The sequence below is a fragment of the Lampris incognitus genome, chromosome 16 (genome assembly GCF_029633865.1).
Source record: "Lampris incognitus isolate fLamInc1 chromosome 16, fLamInc1.hap2, whole genome shotgun sequence".
Lineage (NCBI taxonomy): Eukaryota > Metazoa > Chordata > Actinopteri > Lampriformes > Lampridae > Lampris > Lampris incognitus.
In genome coordinates, this window is record NC_079226.1 from 33,605,217 (window position 1) to 33,630,354 (window position 25,138).

Here is a 25,138-nt window from a genome sequence, read left to right on the forward strand (position 1 = left end):
GCGGGGTTAAGTGCAGGGGAAATGGTTTGTAGGAGGTTGGATGGTATTGGGTCCAGCGGACATGTAGTGGGATGAGAGTCCAGCAAAAGCTTGGACACTTCCTCCGTGATTGGGGGGAGAATGAGGTGAATGAGACACTGTTAGCTGGCAGCGGCAGACAGCTTTGGTCAGGCTCAGAGAACTGGTTACTGATGGCAGAAACTTTATCAGTAAAGTACGAGGCGAACATGTCAGGAGTGAGCAGAGTGGAAGTCGGAGATGTTAAAAACAAAATTTTTTTTTCGAGCATCAGTGGTGCCATAGATCTTGTTCTGATAGTAAGTGGTCTTAGCTGTTAAGGAGAATTTTTATAGGGTACAGAAACCTCGTCTTGCATTATATGAATGTGATTCTTGTAATGATTTAAGTTACTTTATTGCTTTTCTTTGTGAAGGTATGTTTTTGAACACATTCTAATTTTTATTTTGATGCCTGTAAGGTAAATTCTATTCTTATACTATAGTAACTAGTTAAACTTTATCTTGCGTGACGTTTCATGTTGGTAAACTGGTTATTTGGTAATACTTCATGACCCATAAGGGATATGTGTATGATATGATTTGATGTTTAGAGAAAATAACTCGTGGTCGTCTTAATACATTTAAAGTGATAGGTTTAGATTCAGTATAGATAGGTTAAAATTGTAAACAGACACAGTTAAAAATACACATTCAAACAGTTCATTTACAGTTAGTTTATTGGATTAAGGAATCTACAGTAAGAGAACATTAGAAATATTGAATTTAATATAAAGGTTTATAGAACCTATGGCATTAGTTGCAGTATGACATATGGGCTTGGGGTGCTGCATTAGATTTGAGTTATTCATCATTAAAGAGACACATCTCCTTTGATAATAAGATTGCTTATAGGAAAGCACAAAAAAATTGTTTTTTTATAGCTTTGACCCTTACACCGAAGCACATGTTACACTCCCTGTACCATACTTCAGAGTGAATATTCACTCTGAACGTTCAGTTTAAACATATTAATGTATAAATCAATGTCCTGACCCACTGTACTAACCTGATTGTCACAAAAGTGCAGGAATGGAGGACCCAAATTTATACACGACAATAGGTGAAACAGGAAACAAAAGATTTAATGGTAGAAATCACAAGGCACACATGAGGGTGTTATCATACAAGGACACATGACAGTACGCTCTAGCAACAAACTGAAGCCAGAACTTCTATACTCAGTAACATAATTGGGGAATAAACAACAGCTGGCAGTGAACAGGGTACTTAGGCTAAACTGGACAGGACTCAGAGCCGGGATGGTGATGTCAGAACAGGGCTTGACATGAAACACAGGAGCCAGGGCTGGAGTGGCCAGAATGTGGAGCGGCCATGACACCTGTAGTGATTACCAGTCACATGTGGTTCCCAGCTGACTGTTTTTTGTTGTTGTTTTTTTTTGTCTGTTGCTCTGCTTGCTTTTAACTTTAATAACTAATAACTTAACAACCCCATGGTGGATTTTATATGATCATCGGCTCCTGCACTGACTTGATCGCACTGAAGCCTCCGATTCTGTATTTCTGGGGCTGTATGTGGCTTGTTTCTAGCCTATGGCTAAGCTTGCCAAACCATTATGCCAACTTTGCCCTTTGAGAACTTGTGCTACTAAGAAAAGCAAATAGAAACATTACTGACCTTGAAGAGGATGTTCTTTCTGATGAACTCCATAAGAAAGACTCCCTTTTGACCAGCTTCATGGACTTGGCTTCTGGGCAGTCCAAACTGATTGCCTCTCTCAGTGCAACCATCCAGGACACAGTTCTGTGGGACCCCTCTACTTGTCCACAGCTTTCCTCCTGCTCGACACCTGACCACCAGTCATCCTGGGCCAAAGTGGTGGTCCACGGTTGCAAAAGAGGCTCAGACGGGGCTGCCTCTCCTCCTCGCTTAGGCCTCTCAAACCACTATGCAACCCTGTCTGATGACACTCCGGTCCACCCAATTGATGTTCCTTCTCCCATGGTTTGTCATACCATTGGTATGCTGACGATACCCAGCACTTCCTAGCATTTCTACCAGATGACCTCACAGTCTCGGCACAGATATCGTCATTCAGTTGAGTTGAATTCCGTTCAATTCAATTCAGTTCAGTTCAATTCAATTCAATTCAATTTATTGTCATTTAAAACAATGTGCAGGCACATGTTAAAAATGAAATAAGGGCTGTGGCTTCACAAAACAGTGCAAGGCAGACATAGAAAAACACAGCAAACAGTATAAGATATACACATGCCTTGCTGATGTCGCTGCATGGATGAAAGAACGCCACCTTCAGCTTAACCTGTCTAAGACTGAGCTCCTTGTCATCCCAGCCAGTCCATCCTTACAACAACAGATCAATATCCAGCTTGGATCAACCCAACTCATGCCTACAAAGTCTGCCCGAAACCTGGGTGGCATGACTGATGACCAACTAACCTTTAATTCAGTTCAATTCAATTCAATTAAAGGGATCATGTGGTTTAAGGTTCATGTGGCCTCGATTGCTCAGTCATTCCGATTTGCCCTATACAACATCAGGAAAATTAGACCCTACCTGTCTGAGCATTCAGCACAACTCCTGGTACAGGCTCTTGTAATATCATGCATTGACTATGTCAACTCCTTACTGACAGGTCTCCCTGCATGCACTTTCAAACCTCTGCAGATGATCCAGAACGCGGCGGAACATATGGTCTTCAATGAACCCAAACCAGTACATGTCACTCCACTGTTCATATCCCTCCACTGGCTCCCAATTGTTGCCCGCATCAAATTCAAAACCTTAATGCTCGCTTATAAAACAGCAACTAAAATGGCTCCCGCCTACCCGAAACCCCTACACTCAGTTCTGCTCACTATGCTCTGCCAATGAAAGGCGCCTGGCACTTCCGCCACAATGGGGCCCTAAGTCACAAGCCAGACTCTTCTCTTCTGTAGTTCCCTGGTAATGGAACGAGTTACCAAGCTCCATTCGATCCGCTGAGTCCCTCTCCATCTTGAAGAAGAAGCAAAAGACCCAGCTCTTTCATGAACACCTCCATATCTACTACTACTACTTTCAGCTGCTCCCATTAGGGGTCGTCACATATCTAAAATGTTCAACAAAAAATAAAGTGAATGCTTCTGTTTCAATTCTTTGGTAAGGGACCGTGGATAAGTGGGATAATCTTCAACAAATGTCTCTAGTGTGAGCTGTTTCTGTTTCAGTGTGACAATTACAAGCCCATTTGAAATACATAAAGTTAATATCCTGCTTTAAGTGCCTTTAATATCCTGCTTTATGTGCATTTCTGAAAATCTTTTCTGATAATTAAAGGGAGCAGATTTCCCTATTTTGGTAGTTGCATAATCTTTTTGCTTGAGGCAACTTTGATAGTCAGCATTTTAAAGGGAAGCTTTGAGGAACTACCTGTTGTAGAAGAGACGCAAGAGCAAGAATGGTTGGAAATTCTTGGCCAAAAATGAACAATAATAAAAAAATATTTTCTCCATTCAAGTTTAATTCATTTGCACCCCTCTCCTACATTGAATGAAAACACTTGTAAACATCATGCAAACAGTGTAGTGCTCAGTAATAAATCGGGACGGGCACTAATAAAGCAGAGATTTTTAGACATCTGCATCTGCACCCAAGTATCTCAGTTACTGCATGATAATAAGTAAACTCCACTGGTAGAAACATGGTGGCATTGCAGTGACATAAAAAATATCGGTATTGGCCAAAATGACCATGAAAATGATTTCTTTTTTGTATTGTGCATCCTTAACCTCCTCCTATCTTTAATGTGATCTTTATTGTAATTCTCTGCTACTGCTGCAATGACCTAATTTCCCCATTGCACTCACTGAAGTTTGCTCTGATCTGATTTTACCTTGGTCTATTGTTTTTTGGGTTTTTTTGTCTTGCATTCCAGACCAGATTTGTGTTGCTCAGTAGTGAATTGTAAGTAAAATGTTTTTTTCATTAGCTGTTATTGTTATACATTTTGAAAAAGGAACTATATTTGAGAAAGGAATAAAACGTTTTAATGAATCCAGACCGTTTCTGTTGTGTTGGTTTCTATGAAGGGATGAGACTACCTGTCAGTGATCATACACCACCACCACCATCACACATATGTCAGCGCTCCGAGTTTGGGAATCACAACCATGTGTGTGTATGTGGGCTTCTGGGCCAAAGGAGAAGCCTTAGCGCATCTCCACCTGGGCAAAGTTTGCCTCAAAGCAAGGTTATGGTGATCTTTTCTCAACTGCAAGCCAGCAGTCAACAGGGTATAATTAATGCATGGAGCTTGTCTGGATTGAGTCCAGACATTTCTACTGGTTTCCACGGAGGATTTCAGCAGCGATAAATTCCCTTCTTGATTCCAAAATGCTGTTTTAGAGAATTTTGCCACCTGAATTTCATCAGTATTTGGAACACAGCTTGACACAGGCTGTTTCAGATCTTTTCATTCTTTTTCATCCTCCATTTATTGTGTGAAGGTCATAGTCTGTTGGTAATGATAATGTGATAATGGAGGTAGGAATTAGTAATTATGACAAAATCAGATTGATTTAAACAAGCAGCTTTAAGAAAACACCGTGATGTAAAAAAACAAAGAATTTTCCCGTTAGTGTTAGGCTCTCGGGTGTTTCCTGCTCATGTTGTCTGTTAGTGCTTATCATAGTGTCAGTGTAAGTCCTGTCTTTGCTCTCGGTGTGATTGTTGAGTGTCTTGACAGGGGACATGGAGGGCTTGCCCGTATACGTGAAATTGTCCAGCCTCATTCTCTATATCTCGCTGTCTCTGCACAGCCTTGTGGGTCTTTAGTCTGCCTGCCTATTTGGCAGTTTGTTCGTCCATCCATCCGTCTTTTAGAAAGTGCCCTGTTTTGTCAGCCTGTCAGGTGTCAGGGCTGATGTCCTTAGGGCTGTCAGGCTGCTGAACTTGCATGAGAAGCATCTGAGAGTCGCTCTCGCTCACTCACTCTCTCCCTCTTGCTCTCTGTCTCAGTCTCCCTGTCTCCATCTGTCCCCAGCCGATCTTTGTTAGGCAGATATCTTTAGACCTGAGGAGAAACTCGTCTCTTTGAAGTACGGGCCAACACACCAGCCTTTGCAGCTCAGGCCAAGGTGTGTAGGATGGCCAGTGATGGAGGAGAGAGAGGGGCGGGTGGGTGAGTGTGGACGATCAGGGAGGCGATAATGATATGGTGTGATTTACATTGCCTGAAGAAACTGTGATGTTTTTATGCAAATTTATGTGAATCAGACCTGTGTAAACTGATGTTCAGATTCCAGATTTTTTTTAAATTTTTTAATTTAAGGCAATGAAAACATTTTATTTCGTATGTCTGATGGATTGGTTTATATGTGACATAAAAAAAATTCCATGCAGCTTAAATCATGATTGGTTATGTCCATAGAGGGCATAGAGCGGCAATTGTAACGCAGATGTAAATGCAGTGAAAAGGGATATATATATATACATCAGAATTGTTTTCAGCTGCACTCAAACATGGTCCCTAAACTTGGAAACCACTTCTCAAACTCTAGGCTGTGATTTTACGTGTTGAAAATGAATGAATAAACAAATATACATTGGAGGCCTCCAATTGCCTCCAATGTCCTGTTGTTGTTCCATTTATTTCGTGGGTTTTTTTTTTGTTTGTTGTTTTGTTTTCTTTTGTGTGTATGTGTGTGTGAGTGATGTCTGCAAGTGCTAGAAGCTGCTGTGTACCAGCATCAATGTGATTCTGAATCTGATTCCGATTCTGATATTAAAATGGGAAAAAGGGAAAGAAAATTGGAATTGAAATGCAGCGTAAATTCAGTCTTCATTCTGGAATTTGGTGTAACTACATTTACACTTTAGACACTTAATCAAACTGACGGACAATAAGCTTTAAATTTGTTTGTCAGCACCCCAGGAAAATAATAAAGAGTGCAAGCGTCAAAGTTGGAGAACTTCGACAATGGGGAAATAATTTCCCATGTTTCAAAGATTATGTATGACAGAGATTTGCAAGACAGTGAGTGCTTGGGACAAAAAATTGTAAAAAAAAACCCTCCCAAAAACCCCAATTTGGATTATTTTATTTTTTTCCCCAAAATTTTTGTTTCCTCGGTGTCATAAAGCCATGGCACAGTCAAAGATGGACGCAGAGATGGAGGACGGGGAAGAGGGAGCAAGCCTCCACCGTCTCAACGGGAGTAGGCAGAGGCGTTTTGGAGGACTGAGGTGATAGGGATTTGTCTGTCTGAGAGACCTGATATTAATCTCGACTGCTGACCTGTAAAGCCAGGGGTTAAGTGTCCCATTAACCTCTGTCAAGGTGTCTAAGGGCACTTCAGAGGAACCGTTTCTGGGTTTTTCCTTTTGTCTCAGGTCACCTTCCTCTTCAGAGATGGGTGAACTGAGACGGCCATTCTGCCCTCTTTCAAGAGAAGTCAACCATCTCGCCATCCATCCAGGTCCAGTTCGCAAACACCAAATGGGACAGGGCCGGCGTAGAGGTGTTTGGTTCAAAAAGGCTTTTTCTCTCAAGTCCGAGTGTCAGCAGAAAAGACTCGCTCCTCTCTCTGAAATTGGCCAAGATCTTTGGTTTCACTTTCAGGGTGGAAAAACACAGGTCCGTTCTTGTTTTTGGACATCAAAGCTGGGCAGGCTTTGAAAGGAGAAGCTTTCTATGCTGGTCGTGTTCCCCTTTCAGGTTGATCTATGTTTATACATGCTCTGTCTGTACTTTGACAGCTGCTGTGGTCTGAGTTATTGATTTATACAAAAGCTATGCAAACCCAGTGGTACGGATGCCATGCTAATACTGATGTAATAGTGAGCCTAAGATTAAAAAAAAAAATTAAGACCCTTCCCTTACTAGAAGGATGCCAGGTTTGCACCAGCAATATAGTGAATCATGGCCTGGGCAAACATCCGACAGGCCCAGCGGCGTAGAAACAGAGTTATCGACAATTCACTTGTGTAGTAAGTTATCGATTATACAATCCCAGTGAAAAAGAATGCCCTGAAGATGACCTTGGAAAGCCGAGCTATGTGGATGTCTCATTTTTAAGTTCTAGTGAATCATAAGTTACTGAAGACGTCAACAACCAGATAGAAGAATCTAATCTTGGCATATGATTTGCAGCAAGTTCATCTTAGACTATGAGTCATTATGCATTCATGACTATTGTATTTCTGATAAGACAGGGTTGCTTTTCTGTTGTGTTACTTGTGGTGGTTCGAATGTGTACTTCGATAATGTATTTTTTCATCTACCTTAGTGTTTACCATATTAAACCATACTGGCACAGTGCAGTATGTGTTTCTCATTTTGTTCGCTGCAAGGTTTGTTGGGGGAATTCAAGAAGCTTGCACATGAAGCCCCATAATAAGAATCAGAATCTGGCGGCACGGTGGCCCAGTGACTAGCACTGTCACCTCACAGCAAGAAGGTCCTGAGTTTGAACCCCGGGGTTGTTCAACCTTGGGGGTCATCCCAGGTCGTCCTCTGTGTGGAGTTTGCATGTTCTCCCTGTGTCTGTGGTGGGTTTTCTCCGGGTGCTCCGGTTTCCTTCACCATCAGAAAGACATGTATGTTAGGGTTAATACTCCTGCCTGTGCCCCTGAGCAAGGCACGGCAAGACAAACTGGAGTTGGTCCCCGGGTGCTGCACGGTGGCTGGCCACTGCTCCTAGCTACACAGCTAGGATGGATTAAATGCAGAGAAAGAATTTCCCCACGGGGATTAATAAAGTAGTAAAAAAAAATTTGTTTTACTGCCAAGTTTTCAAATACGAAGACAAGTTGATGGTGGGCATATCATAGATTAAAAAAGATATGCATATAAGCTTGGTATTCTCCGTTTTGATTTCCATGAATGTGAACTTAGAGCAAGTACTAGATAATGCCAATAAAGTCTAGATATACAGTGCATCCGGAAAGTATTCACACCCCTTCACTTTCCCCACATTTTGTTAATGTTACAGCCTTATTCCAAAATGGATTAAATTCCTTTTTTTCTCATCAATCTACACACAATACCCCATAATGACAAAGTGAAAAAGGTTTTGTAGAAATTTTTGCAAATGTATTAAAAATAAAAAACTGAAATATTGCATGTACATAAGTATTCACACCCTTTACTCAGTACTTGGTTGAGGCACCCTTGGCAGCGATTACAGCCTCAAATCTTCTTGGGTATGAAGCTACAAGCTTGGCACACCTATATTTGGGGTATTTCTCCCATTCTTCTCTGCAGATCCTCTCGAGCTCTAAGGTTAGATGGGGAGCGTCGCTGCACAGCTATTTTCAGGTTTTTCCAGAGATCAATGGGATTCAAGTTTGGGCTCTGGATGGGCCACTCAAGGACATTCACAGACTTGTCCCGAAGCCACTCTTTCGTTGTCTTGGCTGTGTGCTTAGGGTCGTCGTCGTGTTGGAAGGTAAACCTTCGCCCCAGTCTGAGGTCCTGAGCGCTCTGGATCAGGTTTTCATCAAGGATCTCTCTGTACTTTGCTCCATTCATCTTTCCTTCAATCCTGACTAGTCTCCCAGTTCCTGCCGCTGAAGAACATCCCCACAGCATGATGCTGCCACCACCATGCTTCACTGTAGGGATGGTATTAGCAAGGTGATGAGAGGTGCCTGGTTTCCTCCAAATGTGACGTTTTGCATTCAGGCCAAAGAGTTCAATCTTGGTTTCATCAGACCAGAGAATCTTGTTTCTCATGGTCTGAGAGTCCTTTAGGTGCTTTCTGGCAAACTCCAAGCGGGCTGTCATGTGCCTTTTACTGAGCAGAGGCTTCCGTCAAGCCACTCTACCATAAAGGCCTGATTGGTGGAGTGCTGCAGAGATGGTTGTCCTTCTGGAAGGTTCTCCCATCTCCACAGAGGAACGCTGGAGCTCTGTCAGAGTGACCATCGGGTTCTTGGTCACCTCCTTGACCAAGGCCCTTCTCCCCCGATTGCTCAGTTTGGCTGGGCGGCCAACTCTAGGAAGAGTCCTGGTGGATCCAAACTTCTTCCATTTACGAATAATGGAAACCACTGTGCTCTTTGGGACCTTCAAAGCTGTAGAAATTTTTTTGTACCCTTCCCCAGATCTGTGCCTCGATACAATCCTGTCTCGGAGGTCCACAGACAATTCCTTTGACTTCATGCCTTGGTTTCTGCTCTTTCATGCACTGTCAACAGTGGGACCTTATATAGACAGGTGTGTGCCTTTCCAAATCATGTCCAATCAATTGAATTTACTATGGGTGGACTCCAATCAAGATGTAGAAACATCTCAAGGATGATCAGTGGAAACAGGATGAACCTGAGCTCAATTTTGAGTGTCATAGCAAAGGGTGTGAATACTTATGTACATGCAATATTTCAGTTTTTTATTTTTAATAAATTTGCAAAAATTTCTACAAAACCTTTTTCACTTTGTCATTATGGGGTATTGTGTGTAGATAGATGAGAAAAAAAGGAATTTAATCCATTTTGGAATAAGGCTGTAACATAACAAAATGTGGGGAAAGTGAAGGGGTGTGAATACTTTCCCGATGCACTGTATCCGAACACTGAACCATATATAGACCTAGGCCAGTTTCACAAGGTGGCTCATGGGTTTAGAACTGTGCATTCCTCTTGCACACCAAGCCAGTGTAGAATCTCAATAACATTCCAGAGAATTTCAATACAGTACCAAACCCATAAGCAGGCCCAGTTTCGACACATTATGATTCTTGTACAATGGAAAAACTATAGGTCTGTGTATACAACAACACAGATGTACATCGGAAAGAGACCCTCAAACAAGTGTCTTTAACTTCGGCAAAATAAACTATTTAATTTAATTCAGCTCCATTCCTTTGGATGGGAAGCACAGAGATACCAAAACACTTCTCTTGGGGTCATGGTCCATCTTGCCATGAATAAGAATGAAAGCAAGAACAGTGCGGACAATGAAAAACGATGCAACAAGACAACATAGTGCAGCAACGCTATTGCATATCAACTATCACATAATGAATGAAGCAGAATAAGGAGTTTAAGCATTGCAATATCAACAGGAGTTGATTAACTGACTGGGGCAATACGTGAAGAATCATGCTATTCAAGTCAACTGGATTAAGCGATCGAGAAGGGATTGCGAGATGCACAGGAATACAAGATGTTGGTATGAATTGGCTGCTAGTTGCAGGATTACAGTGCTGACAGAGTTTCAGTTAAGTGACGGCTCCAAAGCCAGGATTAAAGTGGCTGATGCATGAGATGGAAGTGATGTCAGCCGCCGGGGAAATGTTCAGTAAAGTTCAGATGAGAACAGCTGAGTTTGTAGGTATTTTACGGAAGGCACGGACATGGAGCTCACTGCACAAATGTGGTAGTCCATGGTAGACCGACAAAATCAGAGGCTGGGCCAAGTAGATATGGATGTCTGTCGGACATCACCGAGGCTCCTCAATATAGATGCTCTCACTGTTTTAGTCATCATTTACTGTAAAGTTTTATTTCTATTTACTGTTTTATTTGCTTTATCTCGTATCTTTCTTTATGCATGCTCAGTAATCCAGGTAAGAAACTCAAAGAAGGTTGAAGATAAACTGATTCAACCTTCTTTGCTTTATAGTGGGGAAAGTGTTACATATTCCCCTTATAGAAGGGAAATATTTAACACTATGCGGATAGTGTTCCATATTTCCCTTCTTTACTAGTCGAGGTTTGAGTGCCCAAAGCACAAGAAATTTAGCGCAGATGACCATAAACCTGAACACTCATACCTGTCTAACGTAGGTTTACATCATATAATTTATGCGGTTGAAAATGTTGTGACGTATATGCCCCTTCGGCCGGGTTCAAAATCTGTTATCTCCAAAATCAGAGCGTTGGAAAGCTGCAGCACTTTAGACTGACAACCATGTATTTTATAAATGACAAAATTGGCGTTTCAAAGGGTTTTATCTGCTCAAGGGTCATAAAACCTCCTCGCCCCATATATAAGACCACGTTATTCTCCAATCAGGTACAAACATGCAGAATCACCAAAACTGTTGAGCTGCTAAGTACTCAGCTGACATTAGCCGTGCTCATATACACACGGAGAGCAGTGTTCCTCTTTTCATTTAATCACCCCCCTTTTTTTTCTGTGCTCTGTTTGTGCAGGAAAGAGGCAGATCAGAACTTGCTTAATTTGAAACGCCAATCCAGCTGTTCTTACAAACCCGGGGGTGGCAGCACGTGGATTCTAATGATTAGGTCAGGCTAAAAAGAAGAAGAAAAAAAGAACATGTTCCTCGGTTATTATTCTATCACAGCCTTTGAACACATGCACTTTGACACTGCGGGTCATGCTTGAAGTTTAGCCGAGGCAGACAGATAGCATGAACGATTGCAGAGAAGGTGGCGACGTGGAGACAGACCCAAACCGGAGAAGGTCAGGTGGAGATTAGTGAGACAAGCTGGAAAATAACCCATTACCGCAGATGTTTCAGTAGAAACTCATCCACATTGCTGTAGCCCTGGTAGCATAAAGACACCAGCCAGAGCTGCTTTGGTTTGCCAAATTTGCTTGTGCTGCATATAGGAAAGATACGGGTGCTAAAAAAAGATGCAATGAAACAGAAAAGAAGGAAATGGCGGATCTCTTTTCTACAAAATCAACACGGTCTCTGAAAAACACCTGACTGAGTTTGATGGTCGTAGAGATAGATGAAGATAGAGAGAACGGAGAGATAGAAAAAGAGAGATTGAGAGAGAGAAATGGAGAGATAGATAGTTGCTGTTCAAGTGTTCTGTTTCTGCCAGTTTTATCTATTGCTTTTTCCATTTTTTTGGGGGGGGTTGTTTGTTTTTTGTTTATGTTCGGTACTTTGTTGACCTGTTTTGCTGTCACCTGCTTTGGCAACATTGTAATTAATGCAGTCATGCCAATAAAGCATCATTGAATTGAATTGAGATAGATAGATAGATAGATAGATAGATAGATAGATAGATAGATAGATAGATAGATAGATAGATAGATAGATAGATAGATAGATAGATAGAGGACAGGAGAAGGGAGGGTCAGACAGGTGGTATAAATGTAGTTAAACAGATATATGGTTTATTTTTTATTCCATTTTTTACCGTTGGGGTTGTAATTTGATGGGGGGTGAGGGAGAAAGCAAGAGAAAGGGAGAAAGAAGACAAAATTAAAACAACAAAAAAATAACAAAATGGACCAAGACACAGTTGTTTAGCTTCCACATTTACTATGTTCAGGACGAAATCTGTGATGAGAAACAGAGACACTGATAGGAAGACGAGAGAGTCGGCTGGCAGCACAACCTAGCAAGTCGGTCACTGTTTGCTTACTTTTACTTTCTTATATTCTACTTGTCTGTCCTGTTATGTCACATTTACATGTCATCTATGTGAGCAAGTCGTCAAGTCAGACATGTGTGTATGTGGATGTACTTGGTCCATAAAAAAGAAGTCAGATTCTGATTTTCTTAGAGAACCGAGGGCAGTGATCCTGAGAGAAAAACAGAGAGCCAGAGAACGAAGAAGAAAAACGAGAGACAGCACGGAGGAGGAGTGGGACAGAGAGTTGCATGCTAGAATAAATACTTTAACTTTGCATGTATGCCAAAAAAAGAGTGGGGTCAAAGGTGAAGGATGGCCTTAATCATTTCATGATCAGGGGATGGATCGATTTAAGAGATGGGGGGAGGACAAAGGACAGGAAATATGATGGGGAGAAACAACAGCAGATAGCACAGAGGGGAGCTGGGGGCCAGTGTGTGTATATAGGATGTATGCATGTATACCTCCCTTTCCCCTACAGCTACTCCCACAGTCTGCTGCTGGAATAAGAAAGGCTTTGTTAAGTTGCCACCTAAAATAACAAAGGTGAAGGAGACGAGAGGCGATGGAGTGACAGTGAGAAAGGGACAATAAAAGATGGAGAAAAGAGAGAGAGAAAAAAAAGAATTGCGTAGGCCAAAGGATGAGCTGGTAGAGTGAGGGGCAGGATTGGATGCTATTTTTATTTATTTATTTATTTATTTTGTTGGGGGGAAATAAAGCCATGCCATGCTCGTGGTTGACATGCTCACCCATAATGAGAGGCGATTTGGGACTTAATCACGCATTAAAGTCTATTGTTACAGCCCCGACCAACTGATGACACAGTGTTCAGCCGATCCGGTGCACGCACCAAACACATAGCCCCCCCCCCTCCATCCGCCCAGGCTAACCTCCGGTGGAGGGCCAGACCCCAGTGCGTGCAAATGGCATGACGTAAGGCCAGGCTCGCTCTTTGTTGCACTGTGTGTATCCAGGAGAGAAAGGCAGGGAGACATCCAGGGTGAGATAGTGGGGGAGCGAGGTCAAAAAGTCAGTGTGCTCATGGAAGCAGTCGGCTGTCGGAATTGGGACTGTGGAAAAAAAAAAGAGAAAAAAATCTCATGCAACTCGTCCTGTCTGGGCTGGAGAGGTCTAAAGGCCATCAAGACCTATAGCAGGAAACTATCACACACCTGGAAATCCAGCTTCGTTCCCATTAGGTCATATGCTGCCGTATATCTACTTCTGTAGATGAGAAGAAAGATAGATAGATGGATAGATAGATATCCATCCATCCATTATCCATACCGCTAATCCTGCTCTCAGGGTTGCGGGGATGCTGGAGCCTATCCCAGCAGTCATTGGGCGGCAGGTGGGGAGACACCCTGGACAGGCAGCCAGACCATCACAGGGCCAACAAACACACACACATTCACACCTAGGGGTAATTTAGTATGGCTGATTCACCTGACCTGCATGTCTTTGGACTGTGGGAGGAAACCGCTGCACCAGGAGGAAACCCACGCAGACACGGGGAGAACATGCAAACTCCACACAGAGGACGACCCGGAACAACCCCCAAGGTTGGACTACCCCGGGGCTCGAGCCCAGGACCTTCTTGCCCTTGAGGCGACTAAGCTAACCACTGCACCACCGTGCTGCAGATAGATAGATGCCTAACATTTGCTTTGGTTGTCATGTGTATGAGAGTTTTCGTCCCAACCCAACGCTACTCCATCCGATTTCGTTGACCGGTCCTCAGTCTGGCTGAATGTGTTTATCAGTGAAACCAGCTAGCGTACATATGGGCACACGGTTGAAAACCGCTGATTTAGACCGATGGACCCCTCGTGATTTTTCTTTTCTGATAAATGCAATGCCAAATACATGTGCGATCTGACATGTTACTTACAGTAAATACAGAGAATTCCATTATAGTGTCTCCTGAGCCGTCATTATGTTGTGCAACAAAGCCCTACAGTGCATGATCCAGTCCATTTGTAATGATGAATAGTTGGATGATACTGGGAGTTGCAGCGTTCCTCTCTGCGTTGAGGCTTGTCTGTAATATGTGTAGCCTTGGGTGCTGTGCATGTAAGCCAGGCATGCCGAATCAAACCCTTGGGATTTCACAAGGCGATGAAACGACTCAAATTGTTGACTGTACTGAGACATAAATGGTTGTTCGGTTTGTATTCATGTCACTCTCCCGCTTCCAGTGTGTGTCCAAGCGAACTGCGGCGTGTGTGGAGAGGTGTACACATTTGCGGGTTTCACTGGCTGACGTGCGTCACGTTTCGCCCGCTGACAAAGGTCAAACTGTAACGTTAAAACTGTGGATACTAGTCCTTGCCATCCAATTAACGGCATAATGAAGCAGCGCAGCAGGTTGTACGACGGGTTTCACTGCCGGCTGCAAGTAAAGTAGAGCTGCAGCTTCAAGTCGAGGTTCGGTGTTGCAACACCACGAACACTTGGCTTTTGTCGTCCAAGTGAGGATTCAATTTGAAAGAAATACAGGATTGTCATGAACAGGGGATTGAACACTCCCTACATCAATAGTTGAAAATATGAGGAATGGGACGTGGGTGTAGTCCGCAAGTATGCATTGGCCTATTCTCTGTTCTCAGAATGTGTACACAGGATATAAGCATCAACGTCAGCTGTTCTGGTGGAGCGCCCATCCCACTCTTTCTTCTCCTAAAACCATTGATTCTGCCTGTCCCTCTCCCTTGTTCCCTCTCTATCACACACACACCGCCTGTCCTTCCTCAATGTTTTTATTTCTCCATCCCTCTCTCGAACAGACACACTCTCTTTCTAATTCAAAGTTTCTCCATCTCCTTCCCTCTTACCTTCTGCTACATATTCCACTTGTCTCTCTTTTTTCCTCCCACTTGCTCTCTCTCTCTCTCTCTCTCTCTCTTGCTTTCCTGCTTTCCCTCTCCCCTTCCAATCTCACTCTCTCACACATGCACATGCACCCGGACACGCACACGCACACTTTTCCCCTTTTCTCTCCATCCTCCCTGAGCAGCCTGGAAGTGCTGACTGTTTCTGTGTCCTCCTCCACACTTTGATGTGAGGGGGTCAAGCGGGGAGGGTCCCCCCTCTCCTCCCCGGGGAGTGGAGACTATTCAATGTCGGGAACATCTGGGAGAGCGCACTAAGCAGGCCTCGCTTGGCAGGCGGTTGGTATTGGCACCGGCAGACCTTCCTACCGGGCGCCTTTCATCTTCGTTTGAACATGTGGACTCAGGAGGAGTCTCCGAGGCTCACCGCCAGGAGAGGGGCTGAGGCGTGGCCGCTCCCATGGATGAATCCGCCTCTCCCGCTGTCCTCAGGAGCTCCGCCGCACATTCCTGCCTCTCTTTCCCCATGCGTACTTTCCTCGCCTTCTCTCAAAGTGCTATTGACAAACCACCCCCACCTCACCCCTCACCCCCACCCCCCAGCCCCAGCATGAGCAGCGGCGAACGTGTTGTGGCTGTGAAACCACATTAGTGGCAGAATGGTGTTGCTGGTAAAGAAAAAAAAATGAAGCCCTGCTGTGGCCTTAAAGCAAGAGGCTGAAACTTAAATGGAAATTATCACAAGTTTCTGTTTTAGTATCTCTGTATGTTATAGGAACACACACTCCAGCCACAGCTGTGTGTCTCTGAAATGCTGCCGAAATCAAGCAGAAAAGTGTCCGCAAGTGACGTCACACCATCGGTAGGTTACGTTGTGTAAGAAAATATAGATAACAATGCTACGTACAGGTGGGCGTCCAGGTAGCATAGCGGTCTATTCTGTTGGCTACCAACATGGGGATCACTGGTTCTAATTCCCGTGTTGCCTCCGGCTTGGTCAGGCGCCCCTACAGACACTGTGTCTGGCTGTGTCTGCAGGTGGGAAGCCGGATGTGGGTATGTGTCCTGGTCGCTGCACTAGCTGAGGGGGGGGGGGGGATAGCGTGATCCTCCCATGTGCTACGTCCCCCTGGCGAAACTCCTCACTGTCAGGTGAGAAGAAGAGGCCGGCGACTCCACATGTATCGGAGGAGGCACGTGGTAGTCTACCGCCCTCCCTGGATCGGCAGAGGGGGTGGAGCAGTGACCGAGACGGCTCGGAAGAGTGGGATAATTGGCCAAAATTTGACTGGGGAGAAAAAAGGAGGGAAATAAAAAAAAAACAGTGCTACATACAGCTGTTATAGCAAACGCTGCCATAGACGAAAATTTACGGACTGTCCGTCACTGGCGGTACAATGTACAATTTTAGCAGCAGGTCAGAAGCACACAGAAGCCTGCTCGGTATTATGGCTGCAAATCGAGTGCAAATCCCTACAACATATATACACACACAGATAATGTTGAAAACCGAGATTGTTTCCCTTTAACCCGCCCGGTGGGGCACTTTTCTGTGTTGGATGGTTAGAAATTTGAATGGTTAAAGGACTTGAAATACTGTGTAAATGTACTTGTTGCTGATTTGGCTTTGTAGCCAGAGTGACTGTCCTGTCAACAGAAGATCACAAGTTTAAGAGCTGAAATCACCAATAGATGTCCATCCACATCCATGTGTGCTGTTAGTGTCCAAAAAAAGGAGCCCCCACCTGCTCATTTCAAGTTACTCTGCATAAGATATCTTGAATTTTGCGTATCTGTCATGCACAATACTGCACCTGTCTCTCAGCACCGAGCACCAGATGTAAGATGCTGATGTTTTGAGACTCTTGTCCTTATCGGGTGAATATTGATATGAATGTGGGCATGATATTAATTGGAAATCAAACATAATCCGACATCCATCAGCCTGCACTTCTATTATTAGGCTATTTGGCCTGGGCCACTAAGGCAGATCCGTGGTGTCCAAGTAAGACTAATAGGTTGACAACATTTCTAGGTATTACTCTACATTTTCATCTTGGGCATTTAGCTGACACTTTTCTAAAGCAAGATATAAGATTGATTCAACGAATAAGAGGACATTCCGAGCAAACCAATAACTTCTAGGGAGTGGAAGAGCCAAACCTAATACGCCAAGACAATAGACATAATGGAATATTCCTGTCCCTACAGTGACCACTTACAATAGTAAGGCAATAAGAGTCCTCCATAGATCCAACTAACTTCCCATAGAATTGTTACGTCTGATAGGCGAGTGCTTTTGCGATGTGTTTATTATTAGAAGATGTGTCCTGACAGCACCTTTGCAGAGTGAGATTGATATCGGCTCGGGGGGGGGGGCTCAGTGGGACCCGGCCCAACAGTAATACCAACGTCAGTAGCGGTTGCGGCACAATTTCATCATCTGCCGTGTGTGTAACTGTAAAGCATGCAACCAGTGAACCGGGCAGAAATAGGGGAGGGAGCGTGGGCCCACAGAGAAGCATGAATGTGTGTGTAAGAGAGAGCGAGGGTAGATGGGTGGGTGGGTAGGTACGGTCATTAGGCCCCCGGGTTCAGGCCCCTGGCTATGTTTTATCTGAGTCGCTGTATTTAAAAACAGTGTGGTGAGCCAGATCTGCAGGTCAGGGAATACCTTGGATGTTGCTGCAGTGCACAGGGCTGCCTGGCACTGCTGGGATGCCACTCCTATCCTCCCTCCTATTCTCCCTCCAGTTATTAGTGGGCTAGCCGCATCAGCCCACAAAGTCTTTATTATTATCATTATTCTGGTCATTGTTATTATTAGTGTTATCATTATTATTTTCATTATTGTTATTGTTGTCATTTTTGTTACTGTTATCATGATCACAATTATTATTGTTTGTTCTTCCAGCACTTCTTACCAAGGCTACTCCTCCCACAGCTTTTCAGCGCACCCAGCCAAAAGAGCTCAAAACATCTTGTATGTTATTAGGCGATGTCTTGCTCCATTCCCGCTTTGCGCTCCATATATTCCACAGGCATAACCTTGAACCTACTTTCAATCTTCTGCCCTGGCTGTAACTTTCAGTATGTGATTCATCGAGCCCTGGCCCAAAAGTGTGCTCCTTACATTGACCACAGTAACCTGCTCCCCTTTTCAACCTGGTTCCCTTTCGTTTATTTTTTGAAAACTCCTCTTCCTGCTGCAGTTTTCATTCTAAAGTCACACAATTTTACAAAGCTGTACCCCCTTACATACTCGTGTATTCTTTTACTTGACCTACTTCTCCTTTCTTACCTTTTTTTTTTCATCTCTCCCTCCCTTTTTGACTTCCAGTCTTTTGGTATCTGTACTAGTTTTAAAAGCCGGGGGACACCAAACCTTATACGAACCTTCAAGTTATAAGTCAAAAGTAGGCCTTAGCATTCTGTAGAGCCCCCCCCCCATCCCTCAATTTTGCAAGCTCTTACAGCAGGCCCACACATTCTCCAGGAAATGCATTACCTCTGTTATCATTCTATTAACACATTTTCCTTTCTGTGTGACACATTCAGAGCATTGCACTTAGTGTTTCATGAATGGAAACACTATGCTTAGATCCATCTATTCATATCTTTCCATCAGGCATTGTCTTTTTGCTGCATTTAGCCAGCCTACTAACCTGGAAAACACGCAACACCTTAAAATTGTGGAACTAGCATCTCCACATCCATCTATCCATCCATCTGTCCATCCATCCATCCATCTTTTAACCAGGGAATCCACCCACCCACTGCTCCATTATCCATCCATTCACTGACTCGGCCCAGTTACCTGGAAATGGAACCATTCCGGCAGGATGGAATCCTGGGAGATTCTGGAATGCGGCTCATCCATCTTGTCTACAGATTATTCGCTACAGTGAGCTGCCTGTCTGGACGCAGGAGGCGGGAGACTTTAGGTTAAACATCAAGCAAAGCATTCATCCCACTACCTTGGAGACCGCTTTGTGTCGATCATTTAAATGATTTAGGAGGACAAGTGTCCAATGAGCCATGAAATGACGCTGTCCTGCTGTCCTTACATTTCACACGTCAGTTGGTTTTGGTTTACAAAATCACTGGTAACAATATCCATGGCAGGGATGGGGCCAAACAGTTAAAAATACAAGCAGTCTTATAAATACTCACAAGCAATGTTTGTTCTATTTGACTTGATGTCCAGGAATTAGGGTGAGATTTGCTAAGAATAAGTAGGTTCAAACCACGAGTGGAACTTAGAAGTACTTGTCTATTTAGTGGACAAGTAATCATGGATGGATCTAAACCTGGAGACATATAAGTTGTCACGATGTTGTAAATCCCTGCACTTCTGTTAAGTTAAAAACAAACACTGGGAATTATTTGCAGCTACTATTTGAGCTAGGTCCATTTCAGTTATGCCTTGCTCCCATGCTCCACACTTGCTGGCACTAGAACAATGTGATTCCTACCACTCAGAATGGAAAAACTTAACCAGCTTGCCTTGGACCAATACCCCTGACCATAGCTAGCACCTCTAGGAATCCAGTGTTGGGTTACAGGGCACGCACTACATCTTACCAGGCAAGTTACACTGTACTATGACTTGGACCAAGTGCCACTGGCTCTCTTCTTTCTCCATTCTCATCCCGCCGAATCTCTCTGTCTCTCTTTCTTGCTCTCTCTCTCTCTCTCTCTCTCTCTCTGTCTCCCCCTCTCTAGCTCGCCCTCATTGTGGTTCTTTTGCAAGTAGGTCAGCAATTGTGCACAGTGCACGTGTCCGACCTGGGTGATACATGATCCGGGATTCCAGACGCATTTCCCATTCTTCCACAACAACTGAGGGGTTAATGATCACACAGTCCAGCGCATCGAGCCCCGCCAAGCACCGTGGATACGCAACCCAGCTGCCACGGGGCTTTCATGTAGCGCGTTCTAATGTTAATCATTAGCCAATGTGTCGTTAAGGGGGAAGATGAGGGGCACGGAAAATGCTCACCTCATTGGTCTGAGGAGAGATGGCCAATTGGCCACACATAGATTCCTTCTAGAGGAAATGAGGTATTCTGGTGCAAAATGCTTTAAAGACATGTGTAGAGATCATTAGTCCTGAAGTCCATCATTGAACATCTTTAAAGAGAGGATTGAGACCTCTAACTTGTTTTGTCAGTTATTCATCAACCAAAGACTCAAGTAATCCAATAAAAAGTATCATAATGTGCCTTAATATTGAGCTAGTGATTCATTCATTTAATTTATTTAGAAAAATGAAGTGCCACTACTCCTTTCAGTGTGGATATCGTCATCTGGAACAATGCTCTTTCAGTGTCAACTCAAACTCAAAGCCTCAAACAATGTGTGGGTTGAACAAGAAACATATCTTTAATTAAATTATTGAGAACAAGACCCTGGAACAGTTTCCGCCTTGAAAATAACTCTTAAACATAAATTTACAATTTTCCGCGGGGGATGTATTAAAACAGTCAAGGGTGAACCTTGGGTCTCTACATTATAAAAAATAAAGACAAAAAAAAAAAAGACATTTGGTATAAAATACTTTAATAAATAGGGTTGTTCTAAGAACAAACAAAAAATTCCACTAACAAACCAAGACTTTTGCCAAATTTTATACAAAATAATTACAATGTTCTGCACATTCAGCCAATCCTCCAAAGGCTTAAATAAAATGTAGAACTTACTGACACAATATGGATAGTGATTTGGTTTTCTCATAATTTGCATCATCAACAAAAAGTATAATATTGAAAACATATTTTCCATAATAACAATTACTTTATGCCTAAAGAACAGCCGAAATATTTTTTTTTGTTTTGTTTTTGACTTATCCCCCCACTACCATTTTGGAGGTAATGCACAATAGTGATCTCTTCCTTTGTGTTCTTAGTGCAGAAACAGACTCGGTACAAACACTGAACAACAACCACAACAGTCAACAACAACAACAATAAAACTTGTTCCCTTCATTAAACCAACGTAGTTACACAAGGACAGGAGGGGTGAAGCAGGGGGGAAGCCATGCATGGGGGGCATGGACTCACCCACTGCAGCTAGGTTCTCACTCGCCAACACCGTTTCGCATAGTGTGCGAGGCAAATCTTAACGCAAGTTTTGTAGTTCTATTAGGCTTTTCTATATTAAACATAGTTTTAAAAAAAACAAAAAAACAAAAATCACTTTTCAGCAACAAAACACACCCTCAAAAGCAGTTGAAGGTGTGGGAGGTCCTGCTCAAAGACACGCCAGCAGGTAAACTGCTTGTCGACACAGGGTTTGAACCTGCATGATCTGTATGAAGAGAGGAGGTTCTCCTTATTTACTGCTGCACCCTGTCGCTCCACCTGGCTGTCTGTGGTGTGGACTGATGACGAAATGGCCAAACAGCTAGTAGGCTGTGACTTGCACTAGTTTTTACCCCAGCGGTCAGAATAATGAACAGTAGGCTCCTTGCGTAACTTTCATTGATTTATCATTTTGTGGGATTTCTGATTTCTTATTTGTTTTTGTTATTGTTTATTATTTCCTTATATATAGTTCTAAGGGCTGAGAGAGCCAGGGCATATACATTTTATCGCATTTGTAGGTACATATATGTATGTATGTATGTATGTATATATATATATATATATATATATACGTAGGTGTGTGTGTGATGATAAAGTGAAACTTGAACTTGGCTTGTAGAAAGACAACTTACAATTCTGTTTCTCTGTGCTCAATGGGCTCGTCTTAATCTTTGAAGGTACAAGTGAAAAATATTCATTCAGGGCCTGTCAATAGACCCGATTCTTCACAGCAGTGCAGGGCTGCAGTAATTTCATACAGTTAAATTCGACTGAAAACTTCCAAACAGGGATGCAAAACAAGATGGCTGCAGCCGCGATAACAGCCGAATGTGAAGGACACAGGTGACAGGTGTTTGGAGAGAAGCTGAGCCGGTGTTCTGTAATGTTATCAACTGTAGATAACCCATTAAAACACTGTTAAAATCAAGAGACCAAATTGTTTACGGGAAGGGCGAGTCCTACAGGTGTGAGGACTCTGGTCTTCTGAGTTATCTGAACTCAGTGATGTGAATGGAAAGGTAAGGGTGTTTCTAAACGAGCGCCCCCTCTTATTGGAGTGGCCCACGTTGTTTAGTCGAGGGGATCCTCGATTATATCCAGTGTCCAACATGCTGCGTGTCAGGTCCAAACCATTATAACGACGGGCCTGGGAAACGGCTCTGGTACTGAGCAAACGAACAGAAAAAACAAACAAAAATGTCCCTATGATTATTTCAACCAATGGGCCAATGATTAAGAGGGACCACACAGACTTAATCCAAAAACCTGTATAAAACCTGCCCTAGTGTCAATGGACAATAATAAGCGGAATGACATGTTGACGAAAAGAAAAAAAAGAAAGGAAAAAAAAAAGACAACCACAAAACAGTCTTATTCTTTAGAATAACTATGGAACAAAGCATCACTTAAGTTACTAAATTCAAATATACACAGCCATTTTTTTTTTGTATTTACATATGTACACTGCAATGAAAATAACCTTTTCCGGTGGCATGAAGATTTGCTGCTGGGACATCTTTCCCTTTAGACGAATTCAAATTCTGCAAAGTCTGAGAAAAGGGGGGGACGACGGGGAGGGGAAAAATAAGGGCTCAAGGCACTTCCTATCAAAGCAAATACTGAAAAAAATGATCGCGCGGACTTGCGGGGTGCGGTTAAGCAGGGTTACGTCGAGAGGGCGGACGAAAGATCTTCCGAAGCAGTTTACAACTTATGGAAAAGATGCTTGTCAATGTAAACAAAAATGTTCATGCCAGGTATCATATACAGTGGTGTTTCTGTGCCGGCTTTCCAAAGAACTTGCAGATATAAAACCTTTTTTTTTTTTTTTATTCCTTTTTGTTTTTTGGTTTTTTTTGAACATCTGAAATATAAAAGGACATATGAACAGGACAGTGTAGGAAAAGGCCCGCGGGTTGGGGCTAAGGCAGACAGGAACTGAATGCACTGAACAGTAGAGACAACGTTGACAGCTGCCAGCAAATGATGGTGGGATGGGAACCCGAGGGCAGCGCTCCAGTCAGATGAAAGGTGAACTTTCTGACGCCGCGTAGTGGGAAAAGGACTGCGCCGCTGAACGCAGCACTTTGTAAACAACAGCAAAAAAAAAAACAAAAAAAATTAAGCAGGAAAAAATAGTTCTTTCTTCTTGATTCCAACAGTATGATTATTCTTGATCGACCACGAGACCCCCGAAGTTCGTGTCTGTTTTACGTATTTTCTCTTGTTGTTGTTTTTGCAAAATAAACAAGCCTCCATGGTGAGGAAAAAACAACTAAATGTGAAATAAAGAGTAAAAACAAACAAACGAACAGAAAAAGATCTGAAATCTTCACTTTTGGTGCTTTAAAGGTTTAACGGTCCATGACATTGAAGATATCACAGTTTTTTTGTTTTTGTTTTTTTTAATTTTTTTTTTAATTTTCCTTAAGTTGGGAAGGTCCCACCAGAGAACGCTGCACTCATACGTAGTGGTCTTTAATGTCCTCGCTGAGCTTGGCGGCATTCAGGTTTTTGCAGCGGTTGTCTTTGGGGCTGTACGCTGTCCGGTGCGGGGCCTTGACCGGGCCGCTGCGAGTCGTGCAGACCACCGCTCCCTTCCCCATCGGCCCTCTGTCCTGTGCCCCGGCTTTGGAGCCCCTTTGGGAGGGGCACTTCTCTGCCAGCCCCAGTCCCCTCCTCTCCACCTCTTCGTCGTCGTCATCCTCCTCCTCCTGCTGCTGCCGCTCCCCTCTCTGCTCCCCTTCCTCCTCTCCCTCGGCCCCGTCGCAGGTCCGGTCCCCGGGGCCCATCAGCTTCTTGCACTCGTACGTAACGTCTTTGTCGCAGTTGTTCTTGAGCGCGCGGCTGCGTAGGGGCTCCAGCTGGTTGTTGACGGTACTGTCCTCCGCCGCAGCAGCCCGGGCCGCTCTCTCCCGCTCTTTCTTCCTCTTGCGGGTCCACCACACGCACACCACGATGCAGAAAATCCACAGCACAGTGAAGACCACGCCCAGCACAGGGACCAGGTAGTCTATATCCGCAGAGGGGGAGAAGGAGAGAGAGAGTGCTTATTTGTTTTTAAATTCAGTTTTAGGGATGTAGGACAGTAAAGAATGGTAGGAAAGTTTATCAAAATCTGTTTTCCCAGCAAGTTGTGCCAGGTTTAATAAAACAAACAAACACATATATACATACATCCATTATCCAAGCCACTTATCCCAATCAGGGTCGCAAGAAGCTGGAGCCTATCCCAGCAGCCATTGGCTGGCAGGCAGGAAGACACCCTGGACAGGCCACCAGGCCATCACAGGGCTGACACATTCAGACCTAGGGACAATTTAGTATGGCTGATTCACCTGACCTACATGTTTTTGGACTGTGGGAGGAAACCAGAGCACCAGGAGGAAACCCACACAGGCACGGGGAGAACATGCAAACTCCGCACAGAGGAGGACCTGATATGACCCCCAAGGTTGGACAACCCCAGGGTTCAAACCCAGGACCTTCTTGCTGTCAGGCAACCACACTAACCACTGCGCCACTGTGCCGCCTCAAACACATACACACAATACAAATATTGATTGGGTTGAGAGTACGTTGATTGGCTGATTAATTGATTGATTGGTCCTTTGGTTGATTGATTTCTCAAGCTTGCAATCTCTAATGGCCACCTGACAGACACCATTTATATAGTTTTAGATATAAATCAAAGACGCCATCCATCCACCTTTACCTTATCAAAGCAACACACATGCACGCACAAAAGTGTGCACACATCTATAAAAAGTATAACTGTACTTTGTAGCTTACAATGAAGTTCAGGTTAAATTTAAAAGAGAACATTAGAAAATGAAAGCTTGCAGTTGCTTTACT

The 25,138-nt window shown here is 43.6% G+C and overlaps 1 protein-coding gene across 1 annotated transcript in view; it reads right to left on the minus strand.

The window, feature by feature from the left end:
• Positions 1-21,812: 21,812 nt before the first annotated feature.
• The window catches only part of LOC130126066 (protein jagged-2-like), a 45,466-nt gene continuing 42,140 nt past the window's right edge, over positions 21,813-25,138 (minus strand). Inside the window, 1 exon segment of the mRNA XM_056295431.1 lies at positions 21,813-24,296. Coding sequence (XP_056151406.1) covers positions 23,746-24,296 — 551 coding nt within the window. The 3' untranslated portion in view covers positions 21,813-23,745.